This window comes from Stegostoma tigrinum, chromosome 21 (assembly GCF_030684315.1).
Source record: "Stegostoma tigrinum isolate sSteTig4 chromosome 21, sSteTig4.hap1, whole genome shotgun sequence".
In the NCBI taxonomy this organism is placed as follows: domain Eukaryota; kingdom Metazoa; phylum Chordata; class Chondrichthyes; order Orectolobiformes; family Stegostomatidae; genus Stegostoma; species Stegostoma tigrinum.
The window spans coordinates 41,496,692-41,514,417 of record NC_081374.1 but is presented as its reverse complement, the minus strand read 5'-3'; the positions used below and the strand labels follow the sequence as shown (position 1 = coordinate 41,514,417).

The following is a 17,726-nucleotide window of genomic DNA, read 5'->3' as shown; positions in this document are numbered from 1 at the left end:
ACAACAAGGTGTAGAGCTGAATGAACACAGCAGGCCAAGCAGTAACACAGGAGCAAGGCGGCTGATGTTTCGGGCCTAGACCCTTCTTCATTTCTGAAACGTCAGCCTTCTTGCTCCTCTGATGTTGCTGGGTCTGCTGTGTTCATCCAGTTCTACACCTTGTTATCTCAGGCATGTAGAGTAACCAGATCAGCCATAAACTTACTGGGCTGCAGACCACTCAATGTTCAAATGGTGAAGTGGTCATTTTTGATTCTAATTCATAAGCTCACATATTTCACTAATTTCTGGAAGCCAGAATTTAGGGAATTTGGGAAGGTTACAACTAATGTATCTAACATCTGTTAGAATCACTTTAGACTTGAGAATGCAAGCCTTCAATTCTAGAAGACCTGTCAGACTTTGGTCCCATAAGTTCCTCTGGTATATTTTCTTTTCGTAGTAAAATGTCAAGTTCCTCCTTCCCTTTTACATTTGTCTTTCTTCTTTTCGTTCACTAGTGGGACATGGGCATCACTGACTAGACAGCAGTTATTGCCTCTCTCTTGTTGTCCTCGAGAAGATGGTACTGAACTGCCTCCTTCAACTGCTGCAGTCTTCGTAACAACTGAATAGCTAGCTAGGCCATTTCAGACGGCAATTAAGGGTCAGCTGGTTCTGAAACATAGGCTAGATCAGATAAGGATGGCAGATTTCCTTTCCTTGTAGGATTTTGGCATACTTTCTGCATTTTGTACAAAAGACAAAATATTGACTAACTGTTTCTGTCAATTCCCAAATTTGTGCATGCGGATAACAATTTAGGTGGCACGTGCCAAGCACAACTGCTTTGAAAATTTAAGGCACCTTTTCCCCATTATAATTTAAATTGAGAAATCCCAACGTTGCTGCTGAATTTCAAACCTGTCTGTGCCCTACCTTCCCAGTAGCCTGGGCCCTCCTTGCTGATTACTGCCTGATAGCCAGTTTCATCTTTGTGAACAGTTCTAGAAAACATTTTGTAATGTTGAAGATTCTATAAGTAAGCTGGCGTTATTTAAAAAAAGTGTTAATAGGGATCCCTAGAGGCAGGTACAAATACAACAATTAAGAGGCATCTGGATGCATTCGTGAACAGGAAGGGTTTAAAGGAATATGGGCCATATGCTAGCACACAGATCTAGATTAACTTGTGATATCTGGTCAGCATGGACAAGTTGGTCTGCTTCCATGCATCTGGTTTGCTTGTTGGATACCAAAGTCCAATGTTTGTTTCTCAGAAACACAAGAATTACGGTAATAAAACAATTCTTGAACTTGCTTTTCACACTCTAATGAATTATCATAATATGATCAAAAGCTTAAATTACAGCTTGGATCATCATACGAACTATGTACACATCTGCTCATTGTGAAATCTGGAAAGAGAGCAAACACAGAAGCCAAGGGAATTCTCATTATATCCAATAACAAAACTTTAACATAAGTAGAGGCAGTGGAAATGTTAGTTTGTTAGCCTCTGAAAACCAAATAATTGACAATTATTCTTTCACGATATTAATTAAAACATGATATTTCAACATTGATATCCGTTCAAAGGAAAAAGATAACCGTGCCACAATTTAATTACAACACCTATTTACTCCAGGTGGCCAAATACTGTAGATATCCAAGCTTTTCACACGGCTTTGCTCACGAATTTACCAGGAAGTCTCATGGTCCTCTGGCACAATGGGTGACTTTACCTTCAACCCCGAAAGAAAATATAATCCGACAGAAGTCAATTTCTCAGAGTCGTTCTTAAGTGTAATCTAAGCATTAGCTCAAACGTGTCGAGCGAAAATTACAGCTAAAATTTTATAACTTCTCAGCAACAAGCTTCACTTTCCAACTTCATCGCATTCTCTGTCGTTAGGTTCTCAGCCACCGTATCTGTAGTTTAATACTCATTATGTACAAAACTGAATGTGCCATCAGTGTTTAAAGAGTATGAAGTAAAACACCCTGGTCACTACCTTGCAGCGATTTTAAGGGCCCCTTTCCCTGACTGTCTGACAAGGGACTGGCGGCACGTGACTCCTGCCCGCCATTTGCCGCACGTCGGTGACCCACGCAACCAACAGGAGCGCAGCGTCGACGCTCTGCCGCGTCTTGACATCTCCCACCCCTTGCTGGGCGGGTGTGCGTGCCGATGACCAATGACTAGAAGGGTTGTATCAGGCGGCAGGAGGCGGGCGCTCTCGGCCAATGAATGCTGCTGTTGGAGATGGCGGTTGGTCGGTGTCAGACAAGCTCGAGAGAGTTTTGAATGTGAGCGTGCGCGAATCGCGCGGGAGGGAGAACGAGCCAGGGAGAGAAAGGAGGAGGAAAGATGGCGGATAACAAAGGTGGAAATAATCTAGAGGCGAATGGTGTTAGTGAGAGGAGCGGCCTGCTCGACAAGGATGAGGAGAGCCGGGAGAAACCGGAGCCGGAGATTAACGCAGCGTCGGGATTGGCGACGATGATTACGGCGACGATGATTACGACGACGATAGGATCAATAACAACAACAACGCCGGCGGCACCGCTATCATCGACCACGGCAGCTGAGGGACCGGGTCCGAGCCCAGGCCTAAGTCCGGGAGCGGGTCCCGGACCAAGCCCAGGGGGAGGCCCGAGTCCGGGACCAGGCCCGAGTCCGGTGTCAGGAGCCAGTCCGGGTGCGGGCCCGGACAAAGCGGTGGCGGTCCCGGTCGCGCCTGCGGCTGCGGCCCCTGCGGAGGTGAATCTCAACCTCCTGGATGAGTGCGCCGTGTGCCGCGAAACGCTGCAAGGGAAGGAGCCCAAGCTACTGCCCTGCCTCCACTCCTTCTGTAAGCGTTGTCTGCCGGAGCCAGAGCGCCAGCTGAGTATTCCCATTCCTACCGGGGGCAATAATGCTGCGGGAAATAACGGAGATTCGCCGACTATCCAACAAGGTAAGTGTCGCCTTCCAGCCTGGGCACATGGGATCCACCCGGCCACTGCGGGCTTTACTGGCAACTTTTCCAGTTTAATACGGTCCTCTTTCGAAACATCAGATTGTCCGAAGTTACGCGTTAAACTCCTGATTGCAGTAATGTGGCAAATATTTTGTCAATTTCTAACTGTTGATTTGGTCTCTTTGCCAAACTCAAGTGTTGTAAAGGGATGCCAGAAATCTTGGTTGTCTCATTTTGTATTGAGGTTTAGATGTTATATCGACAGGGTTTCTGTTTTGCATTCTGTTTGTCTTTAGAAGTGACGATGATGTCTTTTAACGTAGTTTATTGGTTTTCCATTTGTAATGGTCAAGAGGTTCACCTTGTAAATGCAATAGAACTTCTTTTACTTAGGGGATAAAGAATCCAAATTCAAACGTACCTTAGGTTGTGAATGTTTAGACGTTTTTCCTGGACTTGCTGTTGTGCAGTATTTGCTTTAATAAGGTATATTTTTTTCAACATTATCTTCTTAGTACTCCAGCTGATATTTTAAAATTGAGACGTTAAATAGGTCAAATATCTTTTGCTGAACTGGCTTACAGATACTCGCTGCTTCCTCCCCATTAACGTATTTAAAATATAATTGAACTTAGCTGAGCAAATTATCTATTTAAAAACTTTGGCAGTTTCAGTAAGACTTTCTTTGCAGAATAACATGCTGCTATTGTAAATTTAATTCCAGCTGTTTTTGAGTCTGATGTGAGGTCTGTCTTATCTCTTTTTCAATTTAAGATGAACTCGATATCAGTCTTTACTTTTCACTTGTGTAGTTCAAGCAGAATTCACTTCAATCACTAAGAATTAGCTGTATCCTGACCAAACTATTTTTCACTCATTCAAGGTTTTTTAAAAGTTGAGTAGTGTTTAGTTATTGAACATTACTCTTCCTAGAGCCCTCTGCCTCCTTCCTCCATTTTTATAAGACGTTCTGTGATAGCTACTTGAAACATGTTTTTGAGCACTTGCTTAAGTAGCCCCTGCTGTAGCTTGGTATCTTGCTTTATTGTGTCTCTGAAGTAACATGGTATTTCTTGCATTGGAGTCACTTCATGAAAAGTTATTTCAAATATGCTACTTGTTGTTAGTGTATCAATGGGCAGAAACTGGTTTGGAAACCTTTGGCGATATCAGTTAGGTAATTGTGTAATGGCAGACAACAGGTGTAAGCCTTGCATGACAAAATACGTTTTAAAATTCTGATTAAATCCTTGTGGCTTTGGTGATTGACAAGAAAAGCTAATTAGTTATTTAGTTTTGATTTCAAGGAGTTGGGTGAAATTGTTTAATTGTTGATTTGATTTATCAGTGGGACAAGTGGCCCTCCTCTTAGCCCTCAAGAAAATGATGACTTGTGAATTGACTTGAATCAGTTGCTAGTCCAGGTCCTCTGAGTGGTGAACTTTGGGTTGTTTATGGCTGAGGGCCATGACTGGGAAGAAATTCCTTTGCATGCATGCGCGTGTAACTTCTGTGCAAAATTTTAAACTTCTGATGGGCAGAGATACATGATCTGGAATCGTCAGCAGATCCCTTTGCTGTTGTCTCTGCTGTTGTAGATGTTTTGTAATCACCCTGCTCAGATGTAATGACACGTTTCTTGAGCACATGGAACTTGGACCTCCAGCCTCGTGAACCCCGGACCCTGTGGTTATAGATTTAGGCTGAATGTCTTGCACTTGCCAAGAAATTTACTTTAGGGGCGGTCACACCGTTAATCACAGGCATTGAGTATTCACAGATATTCAACTGGGAAAGTCCTAATTAATTAAAGCCAACTTGCTGAACAAGTAAAACTGTCTACACTCCCCCTACCCAGACCAGTCCACTTGTAAATAATGCTTGTCCACTTCTAGCCCCTTCTGCAATGAAAAAAAAATGACGTCCTCGAGCATTGGGGAGATGTATTCACTTATAATCCACCGGATAAACAAATAATTGGATAATAAATGTACTCAATGATCTGATACATTTTATCTTGTTTTATTTTGAAGCATTTCATGTCAAGATTTTGAAAGGGTATACAAATTCAACATACGAATAGAAAAAAAAACATTTAGGCACTTATGAACTTAAAATGTTACATAACATTGCAAGTCCTCTAGATCAGATTGATGATTATTTCACAGTTGGCATGAAAGGGCGTGTGGTATTGGCCATTCTGCACATTCTCATCACACCTTGTTGTTCTGTTTGGTAATGTTCCTTAGATGGGATAGAAAATCCATAAACCTCCAGCACACGTGGGTAAGTGCTGTTGCAATCTCCACTGAAAGGAAGATCTGGGCTAGTATTTTCTCAGCTACTTCTCTGTTCAAAACACATTGAATATATGAATATAAACATGCAAGTCAGTTTTGATGAAACACTGTGATATGCCATAATACCTGTTACAACTGTTGACATGACAGTTAAAACCAAGTTTTGTGAGCATATCTGATCTTAAAGTAAGAAATGGCAATTACTTAGAAAAACCAAAATATTTGTTTTAAATTTTTGGGCTCCTGAAATAATCACCAAGAATTCATTTCTTGGCTGAGCAGGATTGCTGAAATGGTCTGGAAGATTTAAGTCATGTGGTAAACATGGGTATTTGGATTTGAAAAATTGGATAAGCATTTTTATAATATTGTGCTACAATTGGCTGATCAAATAAACTAAGAAGGCAAGCTATACAGATGTACCGTGCTAATCTGTGAAACTTGACAACTTCCTGTATTGAGGCAAACACAGTTTGATCATTCAAACTCAATCAGCAAATGTTTTTCTTTTCATGCAAGTTCTTCTTGGCTTTGATAGACAAACAAGATTCAGTGCTGTTGTTTCAAAAGGAATAGGGAGTTCTAGTCTTTGGGGTCACATTCTTCAGCTAACAATGCTGCCAAATTAAAACCGAGTAGCAGGTCACATTGTGGCTTTGTGTGCGCAAAATAGAGCTGAGTTTGTGTATACAAAACTATTCATATTCTGCTTTATGTATGTACTTTCCAGCAGGGTACAGCGTGGATAATAATCCTATGAGTTGGAGCTGCTCGGGCTAATTGTGGTGATCCAGCAGCCACCACATAAGATTAGGGGCTGAAAAGCAGGCCAAATTTGTGCTGAAATTGTCAACAAATGAAGCAGTACTTCACTTTTTAATTATCTTTGAGTTTTGTGCTCTGTGTTCTCAGAAGTGGGGGAATGGGGAGTGGAGGCTAAAATTCAATTTCAGTCACTGTCCTTCAGAATGGCAATTTTACTGATGGGCTTCAATATTTCAGCAATTAATTGTTCTGTGGCTGAATTTAATTATTTTAAAGGTAATGCACCAGTATCAGCACATTTACAATTGCAGTTGATGTATGCAAGTTAAATTATTGATCTAGTGTTGCAGAGAAGTGACAGTTTTTTGGTTTGTATCAACCTGTCAGAAATACACAGTAATTCAATGCTATTTGGGTCTGGTTAAATATCATCTATCAATGTGATCTTTTTATAGCCATTGTTTAAGCAGAAGTTTCTAAGGCAATCAAGTCAAGTTGGTGAGGTGAGATGGAGAGGAAGGTGTTGTGAATTACAGCTGTTCAATAGTTCTACCTTTTCCAAAAATATTTAAACTAAGGAAAATAATTCTTGAATTATCTCTATTTTATGTGCAATGTATTAATGTTTCAGTGTAGTCGTGGTAAATTTTGGAAATCTTCATCTGGCAGTGCCCTAAGGAAAGAAACATTGAACCATGCTTAGGCTACTGTATCGATAATACTGCTTTAATAGGATGTAGAGGCTTAGCACAAGTATTTTCATAACAGTGCGTACATTTGTTTTTTGTAGGGGATAAAAGATCATTTTAGTTATACAATGTGTAACTATGGTATGGACCTGTGACTGTACCACTATAGTAAATGAGCTTGCAAGGGAGGTAGTTATTGTAACAAAGCATTATGGTTTGACTGGGCAGTGTTCATGGACAACTTGCAGACGTAGATTTATTGAAATATCGTTGGGTTTCATCTAGATGATTATTTATTACCTCATTGATCATAGTGGTAATTTTGGAAAGAATTTTACTTTTGGAGGTGGGGGTGGGAATCACTTTGGAATGTTAGTGAAAATATTCCCCACACTCTTGTTTGTTAATCAAACACATGCTTCTTTACAAACAATGCAAGTATGTAGCTTAGTTGGTTGCATGACAGGTCTGTGATTCAGAATGAAGCTAATAAGTGTGGATTCAATTCCCACACTTGCTGAGATCGTCATGAAGGACACACTTCCTCAACCCCTCTCGTCGCTGAGAGGGAGCAACCAAATAGTCTGATAAGGCTATGGTAACTTTACCATTTTCATATATAATAGTGGTTCTGATTTTAAAATGTTGAACTAGGATAGATGATAACCAGAGAATTTAGAAGTTTGCCTTGTAAGTATGGATCATTTGTAGTGGTCATTTTTTTTAGAATAAAAAGTAGCCGTTGTGAGGTGCATTGAAAGGTTTTCAGTTAGGTTGCTTGCAGTTTGTAAGTGTATGAGTAATAACAGTGGGATGTTTTGGGCATTTTTTTTCTAGTGTCCGAATCATACAACACGGAAAGAGGATGCTTCAGTCCAGCTTGTCCATGCTGATCAGGTTCTCCAAACTAAACTACTCCCACTTGCCTGTGTTTGGCCCATATCCCTCCAAATCTTTCCTACCCATGTACCATTCCAAATGTTGTAACTATATCCACATCAACCACTCTGTACAACAATTCATTTCACAAACAAACCATCCTTTGTGAAAATGTTGTCCCCTCAGGTCCTTTTTAAAATCTTTCTCCTCTCCTTAAAAAATAGTCCCCTACTTTCTCCTAGCTCCTCAGCCTTGGGTAAAGACCTCTGCTATTTGCCTTATCTGTGTCCCTTTCAATTTTATAAGCCTCTCTTCAATCTCCAGTGCTTCACTGGAAGAAGTCCCAGCCTATTCAGTCTCTCCCTGTAACTCAAATCCTCCAATCCTGGCAACATCCTGCTAAATCTTTTCTGAACCCTCTCAAATTTAATAATATCGTTCCCATAGTAAGGTGACTAGAAAGATACACTGTACTCCAAACAATTCCTCACCAACATCCTGTTCCACCTCAACATGATGCCACAACTCCTGTACTCAGTGGTCTGAGCAATGAAGGCCACCACCCTGTCTACTTTCAAAGAACAATGTTCTTGAACCCTTAGGTCTCACCACCCTCTGTCTCCTACCTCAAACCAATTTGTATCCAATTGGCAAGCTCTCCCCGAATCCCTTGTGATGTAACTTTATTAATCAGTCTACTATACAGAACCTTGCTGAAGGCTTTGCTAAAATCTGTGGACGACACCTACTGCTCTGCCCTCATCAATGGTGTTGATTACATTGACAAAAATTCTACCAGTAGACAATGGTCTTGACTGTGACTAAACAAATACATCATACGCCCTTTACATTGTTACATGGATCCCGTTTTGTTTCTGAAATCCAATACCTGTGATATTACTTATAAATTTACAAATTGATGTCTTATGTTTAACAGTTTACTGTGCCACTGGTGAACTAGATCATGTGTAACTACTGAGGCAATACAACACATTGTCTAAATAATTCATCAGTATGAAGCTAGGATGTAGGAAGAGGGATCGTGCTGAATGCTGTTGCCTTCACAGGATAGAAAATAAATGGTACACAGTAGCAGAGTGCTCAGGAAAGCTCTTTGTGAACATGTGTTAGAAATTATGGTTTGCTATGTTATTTGGAATTCTTGCTATCATTGGGGTTTCTTTTTGAAAGATTTTAGATGTGTAGTATAAGTTTCAAGATACATTTATTGACAGTAAAAAGCTTTATTTTGTAAAAAATATTCCTTGTATCCTAATTCTGCAGCTCACTTGATATAATTTTTGACAATAGAAGTAATACGTTTGTATGTCTCTGGAGTTGCCAAAATTGATTAAATGGCAGAGGCATTAATGACAACTGTCTTTCAAACAGCTGTCATGAAGATGGGATTCCTTTGTATCCTGAGGAGTGGGTAGTCTTGTCACAGTGTCCTGCAATGTATAATGTTTGGAGGGTTTAAAACAAAAACAACCTTAAGTTTTCAGTGATTTGTAAAGCAGCTAAACTTGGGTAACAAACAGAAAATATAATGAGACACAATGTCAAGACCATTGTTTATCAGGTCATTAAATGCTTTCTTATCCAGCATAGGACTGTTTCTGTTTTGTACTGTACTAATAATTCTGTTTCACATTAAAGCTCTCTTGACTTGTGCACCATCATCAGATATACATCATTGAAAGTATAGCTTAAAAGGTAGAGTGGATCAACTGCAATTATAAAATAATTTTGAAATGAGTACTTAAAATGCTACCATAAGAGTTACAGTGGCTGTTGTCTTCCATCAGCTCCTTGTGCATATTTTTTTCCCCCTTGGTACTTGCCTGGGTACTTTGCTGTACCAAATCTCTATCTCTGTCTCTATCTCCAACTCTTATTCTGTTTCTACCTGTCAGTATTTCTACTTTGCTGTTGTCTCCCCAGATTTGTCAACTCCTTTTGAGGTATGTACGTACTTATTTTTGTTTCCTTTTAAGTTCCAAACTCAGCTGTATTCACTCTCTGCCAGCCTGGACTTACTGATCTTTTCTACTCAGCATGATTGCTGAGATGGCCAGTTTGTGCCCTATCAACCCTAACCAAGCAGATCAGTTATTGTTTTTGCATGTTTCCCCAATCATGCTTGGTCATTTGAAGACAAGGCTCTTGATGAATGCATCAATATTGTGACATAAATAGAAGCCTGATTGAGGGGTGCAGATAACTTCTGAATGAAGCCTCCTGGTGTCAATATTCCATTAGGTATACAAGTTTGAGAAATCATGACTGTAACTAGTTAGCTAGAATATATGCAATGACCTTAAAACAAAAGCAATAAATTAGAGTCACATAAAGATTAACCATGAAAAATGTCGTCACTACCAGCAGGAAAATGAGATACCTGAAAGAAGACATGGAGGCAACATTGATACTAAACTAAACAAAAATTGATACGAAACTAGTGCTCAGCACAGCTGACAAAAACTATAAACAATAGTTTAAGCAATAAAAGGGAGACCGAGAAAATGTCACTTGTGCGTGAAAACAAAGTGTTGATTACTTGAGATATGCTAGAAATATGCTATTCATTTGACAAGAATGGCAAAAATCTGGATAAGACACACCCCTAAAGACAGAATTGAAAGTTCTTTACTCCTAAATGTTGATGAATATTCTATTCTTGGATGTTGTTAAATATGTTTTCTTAGCCATCATTAGATTTTTTTTGAAAGTCTTCAGCATAGTCTTATTGTTCCCACGTACAATATATTGTTATCTAACTTCTAATAAATTTGCTCAGTTAGTAAATTCTTATTTTCTATGACAACCCCAAAACCTATATAATGAAGTGACATAGTGTACTTTCTAAAAGGAACTTTTGAAACGTTTGTGGCATAGCTAGTAAAGGCTTAGTAAATTAAGCAAACTATTTGGAGGATGTTTAACATTCTTGGGTAGCTTCTCTTGTGAGATGGCTATCTGAATCTTACAGACCCAGAAGTAAGCACATGTTGTATTAGCATACTGAATTATCAGGAAAATTCCCCTGATTTCAGTTTGCTTTAAGTAAGAATTAAAAGCTATAAATCACTTCCAATCACTGCATGCCTAACCCAGGGCATTGTGGCTTATCAAATCATGCCTTGAGATGTCCCTATAATCTCTAGTACTTGGGCCTCCTTTTGAGCATTCACCTTGTGCAACCACTTTCTCAACATTATTTATCTTTCTCTACCATACTGAAAATTGGTATATCTTCACTTTCTTCCCAGCCCCTGGACTGAGCTTCTTACCTTCAGTATTTTCAACCTGCATTTTAATTCGTTCTCTCTAACTGTTACTACATTTCTTGCCTGCCTTAATCTTTCCATGTACAGTTATCAAGGTCTGTAGCATGGAAAAGGCCTTTCAGCCCGTTGGGTTTGAACCGGCCAACAACAACCATCTAACTATATTCTAATTTTGTTTTCCACCTCTTGACCCTTAGCCTCTTTATGCCTTGGCTTTGCAAGTGTACATCTAAGTACAGTAAATGTTTTATTATCCAGTACCTATTAGATGAGGATTGTGTCGGTTGATCAAATATTCCGCGTATTCAAGGGGTCCACATAATCAGTCAAAACACAAAGTAATAGAAATGGAATGGAGGCGGGGTATGCACATCATTGTACTATATTGGCAACATAAATCAGTACTGGCAGAGAGCCTTGTCACTGACACACTCCACTGACTAATTGGACATTGCATTAAATCATGGTGCTGTATTCGAGGAGAAATTGGCTCAATTGAATCAATTGTTGATATTTTGGGAACTTCCAATTGAACAGTAAAGTATATTTATATTGAGGGAAAATTAAATTTAAAAATCTATAATAATTAGAATGATACAGTAAAGTTGGCAGTATTTGAGATATATCATTTTTGCTGGCTTATCAAGAGTGGGTTAAAACGAAGTTTGCTGCACAATCTAAATGTCAAGAGGGCTTCTGTCTCTACCATCCAGACAGTGAGTTTTGGATTCCCACCACACTCACGGCAGGGAGTGAATATTTCATCTCTTCCTCTCCTCCCTCCTCCTCCTTCTCCTGTCCCAGCATGCATGCGGGCACGCACGCGCGCGCGCACATGCACAGCCACCACCACCAAGTATGGATAGTTGTCCTGGAATTCATTAAAATTTTGTATTTCTACCGATATGTTATTAACTCGGGCACATAGTCTTATTCACAAACTGGGAGGTTTGCCCAAAGAGAAATTGATTAGAATCAGTCTTCACTCTGTCTTCTGTTGCATTTATATGCCAACTTTGCTAAGACTTTCTTTTTGTTTGCTTGTTGACAGTTGGCTTACATTTTAGCGTAGATTCTCAGCAGTATTTTAAACCGCATTGTATTGTGACATTTTTTAAGCACGAGGCTGTTTTATAAACCAAGTTTCCAACACACTGATAATAAGTTTATTTGTCACCCTATTTGCAAATAGTTTCTGTAATTTTAGCTTGAACGTTAGAATTTGGTACATTGTGTGTTAGCCAGACAAAAGATTACGATGTGCATACGATATATTCCAAACTCATTAGTCATTCAGGTTACTTGTACATAATTCTAGGAAACAGAGCAAATTATTACAGCAACCTTGAATGGGAAAGGGAGACATGTGAAAGGGAAAGGGAGACATGTGAAAATTACATTGCTGTGAAAATCACCCAAGATTCCTGATTTTTCAGCTGCAGCCACTGGACCACAGTGAAAGTACACCTTGCTCAGTCAGTCCATGTCCGTGAAATTTAGTGCAGGCACACGGATTGGAGATAGTTGATCAACAGTTATAAACCCATTCAGTATAAATCAATTTCATTGAGAGTCTCAAGGTGTTTGTTCCACATACATCAGGGGATTGCAATGATCTGTGGTGGTCTTAGCAATGTAATTTAGATTACTTGATTTCCTGATGTATTATTTATTTAAAACATTTCAATATGGTTAGCGTGCAATAGCTGTCATGTGGATAGTTGTTTTCTTGTGTGCTCACCTTGGTTCCTTTTTTTAAAAAAAGAATACTCCAGTCATTATAAATGGTTGAATAGCAAAGCTGGTCTTAAGATTAGCACTTTGTAAATATTTCTTAAGATAATGCTTGACCCTGAAATAGTAATCACTTCATACAGGTCTGCTAGTGTCTTTCCCTCTAATAATGCTCTGTTTCCAACTTTCTAGTGCTGGTATTTGCAGTCCTATTTCAACTTGGCCTGAGGCTGGATATTCCTAATACCTAATATCAAGTAAGGAAGAATACTGCTTGCAGTCACTTGTCACAAGACTGAGCAATGTCTATAACTTATTGGATCAATACTAAGATTGTTTCCAATGATTGGTCGAGTCTAGAACTCAGGATGAGGGGTCTGACATTTAGAAATAAAAGCAGAAATTGCTGGAAAAGCTCAGCAAGCCTGGTAGCATCTGTGGAGAGATATCAGTTGACGTTTTGGGTTGAGTGACCCTTCCTTAGAACTCTGAAGGCCCCCTCACTTCCAAAAAAATGTTTCCTTCCAGACAACTAGGAAAATAATGGACAAGGTGGTTTCCCTAATCTCACTTAAGAAATTTCTCCCAGTTCTTCCCTTTCATAGACTTCTATCTCAGTCATACTTAGACAGTCAAAACTCCTTGGTTATTACTGTGTAGTTTTTGGACATCTCTACTGATTTTGTTCCACAGTCCTCCCTTTCCTCCCTTTCCTCTGGAATGTCCCGTTAACAGCATAGTAACTTTATTGCTCAGTTCCACCCAAATCGATTACGTCCTTATTACTTTTTCAGTCTTTTCCAACTTTGCCTTCTCTATTGGTGTTCTATGTTCTTTTAATTTTGCTGAAGACTTCATACTCTTATGAGCAGCCACTGTGAAGCCATATCCCGTCACTGATGCAACGTCAAATCGTAAGATTGCTTATTGTTGACCAATCTTATTCAATACATTTGTACCTTTTTCACATATACGCATGCATTTGCCCATGATTTTGAGTTAGCGTACTGAGGAATACAGATCGTGATACTTCCTTTTTTAGTACTGTTCAATGTTCCCCTTCATGCACCTTATTCCTCACTAATACAATATACTGATGCCTATCCTCCTGTCATTTCTGTTAGACCCTCCACTGCACTGGTGGACCTCTGTGCAAGGTCACTAAATCTGTTATGCTATAATCTATTATTTTTGAATACATACTTTCTATCCCTGAACTAGTTCTTATGTTCTGCAAATCTAAAACCACCTGTGCGGCACTGTATTTCAAATCACACGTTAATCTCCTCCCTTATGTTCCTTTTTCTACTCTTAGGTGCAACATTAATGCATAGCTTGTGATTCAAGACCTTGATTTCTATAACTCCTGCTGCCTGAGTTAGTTTAGAGGCAGTTAGGCAGTTATGTGATGCAGAGTGAATTCAGCACAGTTCAATTCCTGTTCTGGCTGAGATTGCCACTTTAGAAGAATAGACTACTTCCCACTGTGTGATTTCCCTTGTAAAAGACCCCTGCACCTCCTGCCTCTTCTAACTGTTATGGATGGCCACGTCTCTACTGACCTCGCCTCAGATTACAATCCTGCTGGAAAGTTTGACCTAGGAAGCTCCCATCCTCGCTGGTCCTCCGTAATGACTACGTTTGGTTTTCAAGTTCAGAAATGCTGACTTTGAGTTGAAGCATTTGGAGATTTTTGCAACGCGCACTGCCTTCTAAGACACACAACTGGCACCACATGGCACAGGAATTTCAAGTGATGGATTTGGGTGATAGCTGAAACCTAAAACATCTTTAAGTCCTTCGTTGAATACATGAGTACTTTGTTTAAACTATTGTTCTTAATTTTGCATTTAGACCGGATGATGCCCTTATTATCAATTCACAGCTTTTATAGGTCAAACACAAAGACAGTCCTCCTGCGAGACAGTGTTCCCTCTGCAACAAGAATTAACAGCGAGGAGGCTACAAAGTGCACCGAAAATATATGCCTCGTTCCTGTTTCCCCTTTTAAAAAAAATCACTGGCAAAATATTTAAACTATATTTGGACAGGTACAAAAAGGAAATACGATAGGAAAAGTTTAGAGAGATATTGGCTAAACTCGAGCAAATGGGACTAGTTCAGTTTATGAAACCTGGTTGGTATGGACAAGTTTAGATTTTTAGATTAGATTACCTACAGTGTGGAAACAGGCCCTTCGGCCCAACAAGTCCACACTGCCTCTTGAAACATCCCACCCAGACCCATTCCCCTATAACCCACACACCCCTGAACACTACAGGCAATTTAGCATGGCCAATCCACCTAGCCTGCACATCTTTGGACTGTGGGAGGAAACCCATGCAGACACGGGGAGAATGTGCAAACTCCACATAAGTTGGGTGAAGGGCCTATTTTTATGCTGTATGGCTCTGTCACTCTATTTGGGGATGCTGGTAGTGTTTTCTTTTTAACTTGGCTTCCTTGTGGTCACACTTGCTCCATACCTGAACTGCAAACTCGCTAAACAGTTTTACCTGTGTGTTGTCTGGTGGTTTCATACCTTGAGTTTTTTGTTCAGGCAGTGCTTTACCTGCCTTCCTTTCTCCTGACTCCCTCAGGCATTCCTTCTGCAGTCTCTGGAGTTGGTGTAGGTTATTGTTCACTGGAGATAACAAGGTGTAGAGCTGGATGAACACAGCAGGCCAAGCAGCATCGGAGGAGCGGCAAAGCTGATGTTTCGGACCTAGAGCCGATGGAGTCGCTCAATAGACTGACTATTTCCTGCTCCCATAGCTTTGCGTATTCCACTAGTTTATTAATATAGTTTCCTATCTATCTACATCTAAGGTAGAATAAAGCTCAGTTTCTTGCATTTCATCGAAAATTTTTCACTTATAGAATTGTAGCATTTGATTATATCATAAATATATGCAGATTAAGGCAAGATAATATCTGATCAAATAAAATGAACAAAAGGCTGCTGGATTTTAAATTGCACTTGGTGGTTTATGCTACATTATCCACCATTTCCTTCACACTCTTTGAGCAAACCCATTATTTGCAGCAGTCCCCATTCTCAAAATCAGCAATGCCCTGGGGTCAATGTTTTCACTGATTGTAACTGTTAGACCTTGTTACGTTGGGCAAATTTACTGGTGCGTAGTCATCTGTTGTGTGAATGTAATGCTGATCACCAGACCAACAGGAGTCTGTTAAAATGAAGTATTAAATCATTTAATTCCTTCGTATAGAATTCAAATAAATGGAAAGAAAAATCTATCAATTTTAAGGCAATTAAAAAGTAAGATTGGGAGAATTAAATATGACAAACAAACTGCTGTACAATTATATTCTTTCTTGACAACTACACCTTTATCAAATGCTGGAAGATATGTTGTTCCAATTCTGTAACTATTATGCTAACTCATTAGCTTGTGTAAACTTTCACATAACTTGGCACATCTTGTACAGCAGTCCCAGTATATTTGTGTTACATTTTGTCAGCTACTTTTAAACCAATTTCAGTCCTAGATGAACAAAGACTTGTGCATTATGCGTTAACATATTTCTCTGGTTTTAAATACTGGCTTCTTTTAAGTTGGATGTGTTCTTGTTGACAGACTAGCTCCATATCCATCTTGGATAAACTTCAGCTTCCTTGAGCTAAATTACGAGTATGATATTAAAATCTCTGATTTATATATATTTTATGTTTCTTTTTAGTTTGCATTTGAATTTTGAGTTGGTAAATATGGGTTTTGTCTGAAGTTATTGATTGTCTTGAGTATTTCTTTTGACAGTTTGTGAGGGTTACTTTGGCAGTTTAGTAGTTCTGTTTCCTTTTAAAGTTTTATGAATTTGGGTGAACCATTGTGCTTTAATGTCTGTTAGAAGTTTCTGTACTTGGAGTTTTTTTGTTTGGATTGAAAGAAACACTCAGCTTCATAGGGAGAGATTATTGTTTCAGTTTTACTTTGTTTTGGAACAGTTCTGTGAAGCCCTTAATTGAGATGCGTGTATAGAGTAATGCTTATGAAAAGGGGAGAATATAGTAATACTAAATAATTTGGTGTTAAATATTGGGATAAATCCTTGAAGAGGATTGAAAGCTGAATTGTTCAAGTTCTAGTGTGATTGTTTATTTTAGAGATTACAGTCTAGGTGTTAGTCACAGTTGCAGTAAACGTTGAGGTGTGAATACTGTTGTAGACTTTCTCGCTGAGCCAGTGTGTTTGCAGATGTTTTGTCATCCTGGTAGGTAACTAGGTAACATCATCAGTGCTGCTCTGGTGAAGTGTTGGTGTTCTGTCATGCTTGTTTGTGTGCCTCTGTTTGCTGGGCTGGTTGGCATTGCTTCCGGTTTGGTTTTGCAGTGGTTTGTATATCGGGTCTGGTTCAGTTGTGTAAAAGAACAAGCTGCAGCCACACCGGGTCATCAATCGGACATGTCCCCTGATGCATGGAGGCTGCCAGAATGCAGCAGACATGCACCATTGAAATATTCAGGTAGTCTGTTCTGAATGCAGTTGGTCTGAAAATTCCAGTACAGGTCTGCCAAGTTGAAGATACAGACCAAGTCCCTCAAACTCCCAGTTCACTCTAGGCTACCTTGGACATAGCCAGGGTCCCAGTCCTTGAGTGTTGTTCAAATCTGTCCACCCTGGTCTGAGGATAATGCAGTAGTCTTCAGTGGAGCTCAGAAGAATGGGCACTTCCTCAAAGAAACATGTTGGCTTACTCTGACCAGGGCAGCATACAGTTTCAAAGTGGATTATTTGTATGTCTCGTAGGACAGTGAAACAAACAGTCTTGCACTGGTTTTTTGACTTTTAAGATCTGGCTGAAAAAGTGGGGCCAGTAGACTCTCTACCCTGCCAGAATTGCTTATGAAGTGACCTCTCCTTGCTACTCCAGAAGCTAGGTGGTTTCTTCACCCAGAGTGGTGAGGGTTTCTTGCAGGGAACAAAATGCATTCTTTCTGAACTTGAGCACTGAAATGCTCTGGACCTTGTGGCCACCTGCTGTTGTTAAGGCTAACTTATTATTCATGTGTTACAGCACTGTGCTACCATTGCAGTCTCTCTTAGTATGCAGAGAGGCATGTGAGGCTTTTATCTCCTTCAGGAGCCCACTGAAGAATGAACT

At 39.7% G+C, this 17,726-nt stretch overlaps 1 protein-coding gene across 2 annotated transcripts in view; it reads left to right on the top strand.

Annotated features, from left to right (window-relative positions):
* Positions 1–2,267: 2,267 nt before the first annotated feature.
* trim33 (tripartite motif containing 33) overlaps positions 2,268–17,726 on the top strand; it is a 142,364-nt gene continuing 126,905 nt past the window's right edge. For both annotated transcript variants that reach the window (XM_048553204.2, XM_048553203.2), the window contains exon 1: positions 2,268–2,939. In XM_048553204.2, coding sequence (XP_048409161.2) covers positions 2,351–2,939 — 589 coding nt within the window. In that variant the 5' untranslated portion in view covers positions 2,268–2,350. The remainder of the gene's footprint in view (positions 2,940–17,726) is intronic.